Source organism: Macrotis lagotis, chromosome 1 (genome assembly GCF_037893015.1).
Source record: "Macrotis lagotis isolate mMagLag1 chromosome 1, bilby.v1.9.chrom.fasta, whole genome shotgun sequence".
NCBI classification, from domain to species: Eukaryota; Metazoa; Chordata; class Mammalia; order Peramelemorphia; family Peramelidae; genus Macrotis; species Macrotis lagotis.
The window spans coordinates 580,195,300-580,207,863 of NC_133658.1; the positions used below are offsets into that span (position 1 = coordinate 580,195,300).

The following is a 12,564-nucleotide window of genomic DNA, read 5'->3' on the forward strand; positions in this document are numbered from 1 at the left end:
TAATGCATTGTAATCAGTCATCATTTTCCCATTTATCAGCTTATCCTATGTTAAGTTTTGGGGATACAAAGAAAGGTGAAAGACAGTGTAGAGATACAAGGGACCTTTGAGGCCTTCTAGCCCAACCTGTCATTTTACAGATGACAGGCTCAGTCACCAACCTTTCCATTTTTCATTCTGCCTCACTCCTAAATTCAATCTGCATCCTGACTGCAATCTAGACATTCCCTTTCTTCAAGTTCTTCTAGCTCATCACCTGTGCTCTAGCCTTAGCTTCTTCCCTTTATCATATTGGCCATGTAGTTAACCACTTCAAATATATCCTGTCTTTTACCCTGGAATCTCTTGCATCCCTATCCTACCACTGATCATGTATAATGCCTCTTTTTCTAAATTCCATCCCTAGGTCACTTCCCACCATCCACCTTCTCTACTCTAAACTGAAAGTTATCATAAATGTCTTTGGAAAAAAGTCACCGAATCATGTTAAAGATTTTTGCATTCACTGTCCTTTTATTCTTTCTTGATCAACTATGAATTTTTCCACAGCAGCTATTTCAACCTTCAACCTTTAAAATTCTCAAGTGTCCCCTTTTCTCTCAGCAGAGGACCTCAATTTCTTCTTTATTGAGAAAACATAAACTCCCCATTTTCTCTTAATTGACACCTTTAAATCTCTCCATGCCAGGGGACCATACACTTTTCTGTGTGTCATGATTCTCTTTGGCAATCTAAGGACTGCCAAGTTAGAATTGTTCTTTTTAAAAGAATAAATAAAATAGATAAAATTACAAAGGAAACCAATTATATTCAAATAAAGATGTAATTTTTTCCCATCCAAGTTCATAAGTCCCCTCGTATATATCCACTGAACCCTTGGGGGACCAAATATCCCAGGTTAAGAACCTCTTTTCCTACCTACACTGTCCCCCTTGCTGTCCTTTCCTTGCTCCATTCCCTGATGAGGATGTGGCTCTTCCAGAAAGAAGGGGAGAATCATGAGAGTTCTCCTTGGTCTATCCTCTACAAATCTTACCCCTTGTTTTATTGTCTCTCTGTCTCTGTCTCTGTCTCTCTCTCTCTCTCTCTCTCTCACACACACACACACACACACAAACATATCTCTCCCAAAGGTTCAGTTATCATATCTATGTAGGGCTGTTTCTCCTAACTCTTTATTATCCCTCCAGTCCTACCTTATTACTTGCTTGTTGGACATCCCATCAGCATTTAACCCCTCTATAAATTCAAAACAGAACTCACCTCTTCTCTTAAACTGCCCCGCTCCTGACAACCCTATTGTGGGTACCAATATTTTTCCAGTTTCCAAATTCACAAACTATGATTCTTCCCTCTCCTTCATCACCCAGATCTAATGTAATTTGGGGGGGGGGGGCGTTGCAAGGCAAATGGGGTTAAGTGGCTTGCCCAAGACCACACAGCTAGGTAATTATGAAGTGTCTGAGGTCGGATTTGAACTCAGGTACTCTTGACTCCAGGGCCGGTGCGCTATCCACTGCACAACCTAGCCGCCTCTTCTAATCTAATTTTAATGATTCTCCCATCACATCATCTCATATAGTCATATTGTATTCTCTAAACTCCCACCACTTTAATTCAAATTCTAATCATCTTCTACTGGGACTATGGCAACAGCTTCCTATTTGGATTTTCAGCTTTCCAGTTTTTCCCTCACTAGTCAATTCTTCACACTCTTGTGAAAATAATTCTCATCCAGTACAATCTGACCATATCACTGTAACTGCTCAGGAATGTTTAGTTGCTTCTCTGTGACAAAATACAAATTCCTTAGCTTGATACTTAAACTCCCTCATAATCAATGTGCAGCCTTCCTTTCCAAAGAATTCACAAATAATCTTCACAGTCTACTTTGCAGCCAAACTAAGCTACTCTGTACTCCCTGAAATCAGCACTCCATCTGAAGTTTGCCTAAACTATCCTGAACGCTTGGAATGCACCTACTCCTCTGCCTTACAGAATCCTTTGATTCTTTCTAGGTTCATCTCAGGTGTCATCTATTCCTGGAAGACTTCTTCTAGAAGTTAGATCTTCTAGAAGTTAGTGCTATTTTCCTCCTCAAACTACCTTGCACTGACTTATTTGCAAATATGCATTCTCTGTCTTTCTCTGTTTCTTTCTCTGTATCTCTCTATATCTCTCTGTCTCTCTGTCTCTCTCTCAAGTCCCTTAAAGGCAGGCATGTAGTTTGCACATAGTAGGTGCTTAATATAAGCTTGTTGAGCTAAACTGTTGCATTTAGTAATTTGTCCATGCTTGGATCCATAGTAAGAGACTTAGGATTTGAATCCAGACCAATAGTCAAATGACAAATTCAGAGATTTTCCAACTATGCCAGTAGGATGGGAAACAAGATTGTAAACTGCAACCAAGACTGTGCAGCACCCTGCATTTAGGTGGTGTCCAGTCAACTGCATTCTACACTCAGCTAGGAGGGAAAGGAATAGTGCCATCACATGTGAAGCTGGAAGAGACAACCCAGACAAATGAGGAGGAAGAAAGATGGCAGATGCTAAAGGAAAAAGAACAAATTTTACCATTGCATTGTTTAGGGATCGCTAGTTGTGCCCTTGAAGTCTCTGAGTGGTCATTGGCACTCACAGAGTTGTCCAAAAGATCAGGATCTTGCTATTAAAAAAGTTCAAATTTTTCCAGACTTTAAAAAAAACTATATAATGGGGGAAAAAAGAGACACCAGAAGTCTCTATTTCTAGTATTTGTGATCATGGCATATGAAAATTCATGATTGTGTACACCTTCATTCCTTTATGAATGAGCAGAGGTTTAAAAAAAACCTTAATATTGTAGAAGGTGAGCACTAGAAGAAGAGAACTTTGGGGATGAAGTCTATCCTGGTTACTGTGGAGGGAAGAAAACTGATCTGCTATACATCTCAGCTTGCATCTCTCTTTACATAAATCGGTCAGAAAAAAAGTGCTGTTTGGTCTCAAGACTTACAATGGCATTCACTGCCTGTGGTCTCTTCCCACCCTCACACGTTCCACAGTGCCAGTCTCCTCTAAATCATTTCTATTGAAAGTAAACAGAATGGGAAAAAGGCAGAATCTAGAGGTTTAGGTAGAATGCATGAAGACCTTCTTGGTAATGATGATGATGATGATTTTTTTCCCTGCAGTCTCTAAGAAGACCTTGACATCAGGGAGGTGATGCCATTGCAAGCAAATTAACTGGATTTGAGTGAGGGAGATGCTGTATTGAGTCACCAGTCTCACTTGCTTCTCCAGAGCCATCTGGGTCCAGTGACCAGATATGAATCAGGAAGAATGGAGTTGGATCTAGATGTGAGGCAATCAGGGTTAAGTGACTTGCCCAAGGCCACATAGCTAGTAATACAAGAAGGGGGATGGAGGAATAGATTTGTGTTTAGCACTTACAGGCAATATACTAAGCATTTTACAGAAATTATCTCATTTGAGGAGTGATTGTGGACTAGAACAACTTGTTGGGGCAGACAAGAGGAATTTCCTTTTGTCTTAAAATAGAAATAGATTATTTTCCCCAATATTCCCCAATACCTGAAGTGAAAAGGATGGATTCTATGATCACAAAAGATCCTTTCTCCTTCATTATGCCTTAGTTCCTTCCTACTCTGTCCTACCAAGCAGAAAAAACTGAAACCACTTTCTCATCTGCAGAAGCTAGGTTCCAGGCGCACAATGCTTGAGCAAATCATCTTTCCTAAAAAGAAAAATTATGTTATCTAGGAAGTACCTTTCCCCAGAATTCCCTAATGCTGAAGGACTTTGCTTTTCCTCTTTTCCTATAAATTCATTGAGTATAAAATTCCTGGGTTTTGAAGGGAAGTGTTCCCCAAGTGGAAAAGGACTAATTCTCATCTATTATTCTTTCAATGTAGACCTTTGTTTAGGACAGCTTACCTCCTCTTACTGAGCATGGAGAAGACAAATAATTGCCCTTTCTCATTCATTTTCTTTAACCCCAATCAGATTCCTTTGGCATCCTAGGCAGCAAATAAATTCTGTACTTTTTTTTTTACACTAAGAATTTAATAAAGGAGATGATTTTGGGTTTTTTTTTCTGAATTTCTGGAGAGATTGACCTTGCTTACTAAAATTCTGGGTCACTCCTCTTGGCTTGGCTTGGAAATATGAGCAACTAGGTGGCACAGTGGATAGAGTGCCAGGAAGACTAATCTTACTGAGTTAAATTCTGGCCTCAGACACTTAGTAGCTGTGTGATCCTGGGCAAATCACCTAACCTTGTTTGCTTGTGTGTCCTAGTCTATAAAATGATTTGGAGAAGGAACCGGAAAACCCCTTGGTATCTTTACCAAGAAAATCTCAAATGAGGTTACAAAGAAACTAAAACAACCCAACAACAAATAGAGAACAGATCTATTGAGTTGACAGGAAGACTTCCTTGCTAAAAGCCTATATATTCTACTCTATACCCCACTGGCTTTTCCTATGGTACTGCTGTCCTCCCATTTTGAAGAAGGTGCTAGAGCATTGCTGGATCCTTTCATGGGAATGGGTCACCTTGAGTTAGTGATTTTCTGTTTGAGGGTAAAACATTCCAATCTTGTTGCTTTCTTTTCAATCTTTCATCTCCTTCCTGCAATAAAACTGCCCACTGCTGTTCACATAAAATCTGATTTCTAAAGCAGATATTCCCCCATGTTCTCCCTTTAAAAAAAATCTTGAGATTTGAACTCTCAGCACCTTCAAAATTGTTACACACACACATGCACACACACACACACACACACACACACACACAGAAAGACCTCTTGTGGGTACCTTTAATTTAGTTTATATTTTTTCTCTTTCTTCATCTTTCTCCTTCCTTGCTTCCTTCTTCTTCTTTCTTTCTTTTTTCTTCCTTTCTTTTTCTTTTTTCTTCCTTCCTTCCTCTTTTCTTTCTTTCTTTCTTCCCTCTTTTCTTTCTTTCCTTCTTTCTTTCATCTTCCTTCCTTCCTCTTCTTTCTTCCTCCTCTTTCTTCTCTCTCTCTCTCTCTCTCTCTCTCTCTCTCTCTCTCTCTCTCTCTCTCTCTTTCTCTCTTCCTTCCTTCCTTTCCTAGCACTTTCTCAATGGATAGAATGTTGGGTTGGAACCAGGAATCCCTAAATTCTAATCCTATTCAGATACTTACAGGTTATGTGATCCTGGGCAAGTCACTAAATTTTTCTCTGCCTAGATCCTCATGTGTAAATGGGGATTTTAATGGCCTTTACATCACAAGGTTGTTTTGAGGATCAGATAAAAAAAATATATATAAGGAATGTCCAAATGTTAAAAAGCACTATATGTACTCTCTCCTATTATTATTTGTCCAGATGTTTTCATCTTTTTCAGGTTTTTTTGGCAAGGCAAATGGGGTTAAGTGGCTTGCCCAAGGCCACCCAGCTAGGTAATTATTAAGCGTCTGAGGTTGGATTTGAACCCAGGTACTCCTCACTCCAGGGCGAGTGCGTTATCCATTGTGCCACCTAGCTGCCCCCCCCATTTTCATCTTTTTTTAAAGGACCATTACTAATATCTCATTTTAGTTCACAAGAGGCTGTGATGTTAGTGTTCAAATGTGGTGGTTCTACTGTTATTGATGGAGAAAAGAATTTGTTTAGAAATCTTGACAGATCTCCATTTTTCACTACTCATTGTTCTCTCAGTTAAATGAATCAAGATGATTGGGCTTAGTTGGGTCTTTCCTCCAACAAACTATGTCCCATATTCATCAAAATCATCCAAGACTCCTTCAAAGAAGCAACCAAAAAAGATCACAATAATCAATAGTAACACAAAGCCTATTATTTGACTACCAGTATGGGCACCACTACCACCAACACAGTTCACAACCTAGATACCATATGATGAATAAGTCTTAGATATATAGGATGTGAGCTCAAGTCTTTTTAACTCCAAGTCTATACCACTCTCCCCATATTAATATAAAGCAAGGAAATAACAGGATATGGGTCTAACATGATTTACTATAGGTGTTTGCTGTCTTCACATGAAGGATGTTCAACTCAGAGCCCAAATGGAAAAAAATTTCCTTATAAATTATGAGGTCCTCCCAATATTCCTGTTTCCAAAAGAAACTGTGCTACATTACAGCGCTTCCAAAATGAGACCTATAATCACTCAAAAGAGTTCAGCCTAACAATTCGCAAGAAAAAAAAATGGATGACTTTTGCCTACTTTTCAGACTAAGTCATGCTTAATTAGATAAACTAGTACTATGCTTTGAGGAGGGTATTCCTTGAAAGGCAAAAGACAGAAGAAAGCAAATTGAGTTTTTGAAACTACATATGGAAAAAGTGAGTCAGATGAACTATTTATCCACAAATCTGCCAAGTCAAAGTGTTTCTATATCATAGATAGATAGATAGATAGATAGATAGATAGATAGATAGATAGATCAAAATATATTTTGATATAAATATATCAAACAAAGCTACAAACCATATTTAATCTTTTCATAAGCAGTTAAACTTTAGACAATTTTTGGCCTTTCTTTTACTTATCTCCTAAGATCCACTCAATCAGTGAAGGCCTGATTCTCCCCATTTTAGAGTTGGGAAGTTGGATTCCTAAAGAGGAATTTTCAAAGTGAAGTGGCAGAGATGACACTGGATGAAGTTAACATTAAAACACAGGTCTGCTACCTCATGTATTATTCCATTGTGTAAAACTGAAGAGTCAAAAGAGACCTGGCATCGTCTGAAAGTCTCAGTTGTTTATATCTATAAAAATGGGTGTTCTGATACTTATGAGAGCAGCTAGATGGCTAGGTAGATAGAATTTCAGGCTTGGAGTCTGGAGGTTCAAATCCTATATCAGATACTTATATGGCCCTGGGTAAGTCACTTGACTTCTGCTGTAATCCACTAGAGAACAAAATGGCAAAGCATTATTAATATCTTTGTCAAGAAAATCCTATGGATAGTATAGTCCATGGGGTCAGGAAGAATCAGATACACATGAATAACAACAATATATTCTGACTCTATATCCTCTGCATCACACTGCCTTTCTGTAATCTTCTTCAGGGTTCTTTGTCTCTCTTTCTTCATTTTCTCCTGGAAATTTCCTTTTAATTCTCCCCCCCATTCAGTGAAAAATAAGTTTTCTTCCCTTGTACCTCCCTAAACACTTTATGAATACCTCTCTGCTTACATTATCTGCATTAAAAATTACTACTGCAAAGCCTCAGCATGGATGGAAAAAATCTTTGGCTCCCAAAGGCAGTGCCAACAGAGTACCAGTTTGGTCAGGTTCTACCACATTCAGAAAGTTTTGATTATGGTCCAGGCAACAGACTACCTAGATTTGCATTTGGAAGATCAGCCCAGTTATATATCCAAAGACTCTTCACAATTTGGTGAAGTCTCTGGTTATGGTAACCAATAAAACCAAGTTATTAGTGTATTTTTCAGAATTCCAAACTAGATTGAAAGTTCCATGAGGACATGTACCAACCTTTATAAGTAGTCCTTGCCTAGATCAGAGTGTGGATTCACTTGGAGGGTATTTAATACATAAGAAAACTATCTAAATCTATACCTAAATCTATCCATATATGTATTACATATGTATATGTATAATTTGTATATATGCATAAACCTATATGTGTATATGCATATGTATATACGAACAGAAATAACACTCATACTTATACATGCTTTTCTTATGTATTAAACTCTTAGTCTAGATGTTTAATAGGTATATATGGTTACCTATAATCACAAGTATAATTACATATAACTATATATGATTTTCTAATTATAACACATCTAGTCTGTGTCTAAATATAAGCACACACATATACACATAAATATGTAATGCACACATATGTGTGTATCTATTTGTAGACTACATATGTGCATATGCATAGATCACATGCATTTGTGTGTAAATAAACATGTGTATATATACATCTGCCCTGCCCTGGTGATTTGTCTTCTCCAGGTAGCTCTGTCCCTCCCTCACATAGCAAACAAACAGCATATCTAAAGATACTTTCAGTCATTTTCCATGGTAAGGAGAAGTTCTTGGAGATAGCAGTATATTTAACAACTAGTACCTATGGTCTAATCAACCATTTTAGAATAGGCAGAGAAAAAGGAATTCTCCTGGATTCTTTTGTGAGACATTTGAGTCCTATGTTTTTTTAATGAAGGGAAATTCCCTTGGCATTCCCTTGGAAGGTGGTATACTCACTTGACCAGAGAATCATGGGCCTTGAGCTAGTATTACCTAGTCCATCTAGAGCTCAAATCATCTAGTTCAACCCCCCCCATTTCACAGATCAGGGAACTAAAGTCCATGAAGGTTTAGTGACATGTCCATCACAGCAGGGTTCTTTCCACTGCACTCTGCAGCAAACAGATTCAGGAGCTCCAGGTTCTTAACCCCTCCCCATTCCCCCCACTTTCCCCTTTCAACCTCCAGGTCTGTGAGTTCCTATAGTCCTTAACAGTGTCTGGCACATGGCTGATCCTTAATAAATGTTCATTGACTGATGATTCTCATTTGTAAAATAAAGAAATTTGGTATCAGGGAGGTGACCGTTAGTAGAATGTTGGGCCTAGAATCAGGAAGACCTGAAGCTCAGATCCAATCCCAAATACTTATTATCTGCTCTGTTTGCCTCAGTTTCCTCAACTATAAATTGGGAATAATAATAGCACCTACCTCACAGGATTGCTATGGGAACTTAAATGTATTTGTATAGCAGCACAATGCTGGCATACATGCTTATTATGATATTAATATTATCATTATTAGGATGATGCTAGTAACTTCAGGGGCAGCTAGATGGTACAGTGGATAGAGCACCAGGTCTAGAGTCAGGAAAACTCATAAAGTCAGATTCAGCCTCAAATATTTACTTGTTGTGTGACCTTGGGCAAGTCACACATTCCGGTTTATTTCAGTTTCCTCATCTCTAAATTAAACCCGAGAAGGAAATGGCAAGCCACTCCAGGATCTTTGTCAAGAAAATCCCAACTGGGGTCATGAAGCGACCCAGGCACTGAAACAACCCAACAACACAACAGATAGCTCTAAGGTCCCTTCTAGCTGGAATGATCTATAAAAAGAAAATGACTACAAGAAAAATTCCTACCTTTTTGGAATAGTTTCAAGATAGACCAAAGAATCTCTCTCCAGGTACCACTCTGGTTTATTCTCCAAAGAGAAAAAGTCAGAAGAAAGACATAGAAATAAATCAAGGCCTCATCAAGTTCTCTCACACTAGTAGGTTCCCAAAATTGCCAGTTCTTTTGAATATGTCCTTGCTATTGTGGAACTTTAATCACCTGATGTGTCTTTGAAAATTGGAACCCCTGGAAGAATGGGGGCTATGGGGGAGAAGATGAAGCAACATAGATCATTAGCGGGTTTTGAAAAAGAGAAGAAAACCCTTTAATTTTCAAGTGAAGTTCCATTGACTTTAATATCATATGAAAGGCATGATATTATTGTGGGTTAGTAGAGGATTAATAGCTGTGACTTTGGGCAAATGACCACCCCATGGGGCTCAATTTTTCCTTTTTCACAAAAACTAAAGAATGAGATGCCTTATAAGACTCTATTAAATATTAATTATAGCTCATATTTGGAAAGAATTGTAAAGTTGACTAAGCACTTTCCTCACAACAAACCCATGAAGACTGGTAAATAACTGGCATTTATAGAGAGATTTACATTTTTTAAAACAGTTCACTAACATTATCTCATTTGATTCTGGGAGATAGAGGTAATTTTTATCACCATTTTATAGAGACATATTATTTTTATGAAGGAGGAAATTAGGTGGCAGCTAGGTGGTAGAGTGGATAGAGCACTGATCCTGGAATTAGGAGGAGATGAGTTCAAATATGATCTCAGGTACTCAATAACTACCTAGCTATGTGACCTTGGGTAAGTCACTTAATCCCATTGCCTTAAATAAAAATTAATAAAAAAAAAAAAAGGAGAAACCTGAAGCTCAGAGAGGCTTGATAATTTGCCAAGGATTACAGAGGTCACAAAAGTCTGAATGAGGATTTGAACTCTAGTCTTCTGACACCAGGTACAGTTCTCTGCCCACTACAGAATACTGCATCTTAAGCTGAAACTAGGGCTAAGGTCTATTGAGATAGACAATATGTCTAAGGAAACTGAGGCAGGAAGAGGTTACATGATCTGCACAAGTTCATACCCTGAACTATCTCTATCATGAGGTAGGTAATGCAAATGTTTCTATCTTCAATTTTGCAGAAGCAATCAATAAGTATTTGTTTTTTTAACTTGGTTTTTTCTAATAGGCAAAAACCTATTCCCTCACTGTTAGAAAACTTAGATTTTATATATTTCCAAAAGATGAAAACTAAAGCTTAGGGAGTTGAACTGATTTGTTGAGGGTCACCAAGTTCTAGGATTTGAACTCAAGTCTTTCTTGACTTCATGTGGAGAACCCTATCACTTCACCTGCCTAAGGAGAAAATGAACCCATACACTTTATGGCAACCAATGGATTTTATTTTTATTGAATTTTACTCAGTTTTGTTTGCTTCTTTAATTGTTTACAAATAAAATGATTCTCTGTTTCTTTGCCTTTATTTTTTTCAGATCTTGAATCCAAATTTCATCCAAGAAGGTGAGTTAAAGAGAAAGCATTTGAAAGTTTAAAAAAAAGGGTGAGTTTAAAGCGTTTTCTTTGAATTCCTCCAACCAAGGAACAGTAGTCAACAGCAACAAGAAGCAGCAGCACTTACTAAAGTACTTACTGTGTACCAGAAACTGGGCTAGGTGAAGAAGATTTAAAGTCAGAAATGAAATGAATCTGTCCTCCAGGAGTTTATATTCTATTGGAGGAAGTGATGCTAGAAAGATTGGAGAGGAGAGGAGCCTGTGCTTAGCTGGTGGCTACTCACATCATTGTTGCCTGGGTCTGCTTGTGTAGGTAGTGGGGTGGGGATGGGGGGGGGTGAGGATGGGAGGTGGGGTGAGAAAGGAAAAGTTTGTTTAATTGTAGTTTTTGTTTTAATTGCTCCAGCTACATGTTGTTTGAATTTCAGTTGCCCCTGAATTCCTTGTTCCCCTGATGGATGTGACCTGCTTACTGGGTGATACCGTGACCCTGCAGTGCAAAGTGTGTGGGAGACCAAAGCCCAACATTATTTGGAAGGGCCCTGACCAGAACATCCTGGACAATGACAACAGCACAGCCACATACACAGTCTCCTCCTGGTAGCTGCATGCCCCTCCCCTGATCATCAGCAACCACTCCTCTATGAGCAGGGATCCCTTTTTCATTTAACCACACAGAGCAGAGAGCTCCTGAGGCAAAGGTGTTTAGGTTCAGGGTCCACAGGTGCTACTGAATTAGTTTCAGTGAAAAACTTCCCTGGGCCCAGAGTCAGAAGACCTCAGTTCAAGTCTCAGCTTAGAAGTCAGCATCATGGGCAGGGAGCTGGACATGGTGTCAGGAAGATGAAAGTAGAAATTCTCCTTTAGACACTTGCTCATTAAGACACTTGACCCTTCTAAGGCACTTATCCTATTCGAGCTTCAGTTTACTTCTTTGTTAAAATGGGATAATAAGGAAAGGCTTTTGCAAACTTTAAAGCACTATCTAGGGGTGACTAGGTGACGCAGTGGATAGAGCACCGGCCCTGGAGTCAGGAGTACCCGGGTTCAAATCCAACCTCAGACATTTAATAATTGCCTAGCTGTGTGGCCTTGGGCAAGCCACTTAATCTCATTGCCTTGCCAAAAAAAGCAACCTAAAAAAAAGTACTATCTAAATGTGAGTTACTATTATTACCATTATTACTATCACCACCACCACTGCTATTGTACTACCATTACTACTTCACTATTGTCACTATTACCACTACTACTATGACTACTACTGCTATTACTATAACTAGTACTACCACTATTGTATTATTATTATTATTATTACTACTATTGCTATTACTACTATCACTACTATAACCACTAGTATTACTACTACCGCAATTATTATTACTATTACTACCACTACCACTACTATAACTACTAGTTATTAACTAGTAGTTATTATTATTACTATTGTACTATTACTACTAATACCACTATTACTACCACTACTACTAAATTGTTTCTATTACCACTACTACCAGTACTACTACCACTACTATCACTACTACTGCTATAACTTCTATTACCACTACTGCTATTACTATTACTACAATTATTGCTATTATTACAAGCATTATTAATATTACTACTGCTGCTATTATTATAGCTACTACTACCATTAGTGTATCACGATTACTACTGCTATTGCTATTACTAATACCACTTACTACTATTATCATTACTACTACCACTTTACTACTGCTGCTGTTACTACTTTCACTACCATAACTACTACTACTACTCCCACTGATTATTGTTATTACAAATACTTCTATCACTAGATGTATGACCATGAACAAGTCATTGAACTTCTCTTGGCCCTCACTCTCTATCTGTAAAATAAGGATAATATTTGTAGTATCTGCCTCA

The 12,564-nt window shown here is 38.2% G+C and overlaps 1 protein-coding gene across 1 annotated transcript in view; it reads left to right on the forward strand.

Moving 5' to 3' along the window:
- The window catches only part of KALRN (kalirin RhoGEF kinase), a 1,044,937-nt gene that overhangs the window by 1,003,244 nt on the left and 29,129 nt on the right, over nt 1–12,564 (forward strand). Inside the window, exons 19-20 of the mRNA XM_074214693.1 lie at nt 10,639–10,666; nt 11,088–11,259. Of these exons, the coding sequence (XP_074070794.1) occupies nt 10,639–10,666; nt 11,088–11,259 (200 nt within the window). The remainder of the gene's footprint in view (nt 1–10,638; nt 10,667–11,087; nt 11,260–12,564) is intronic.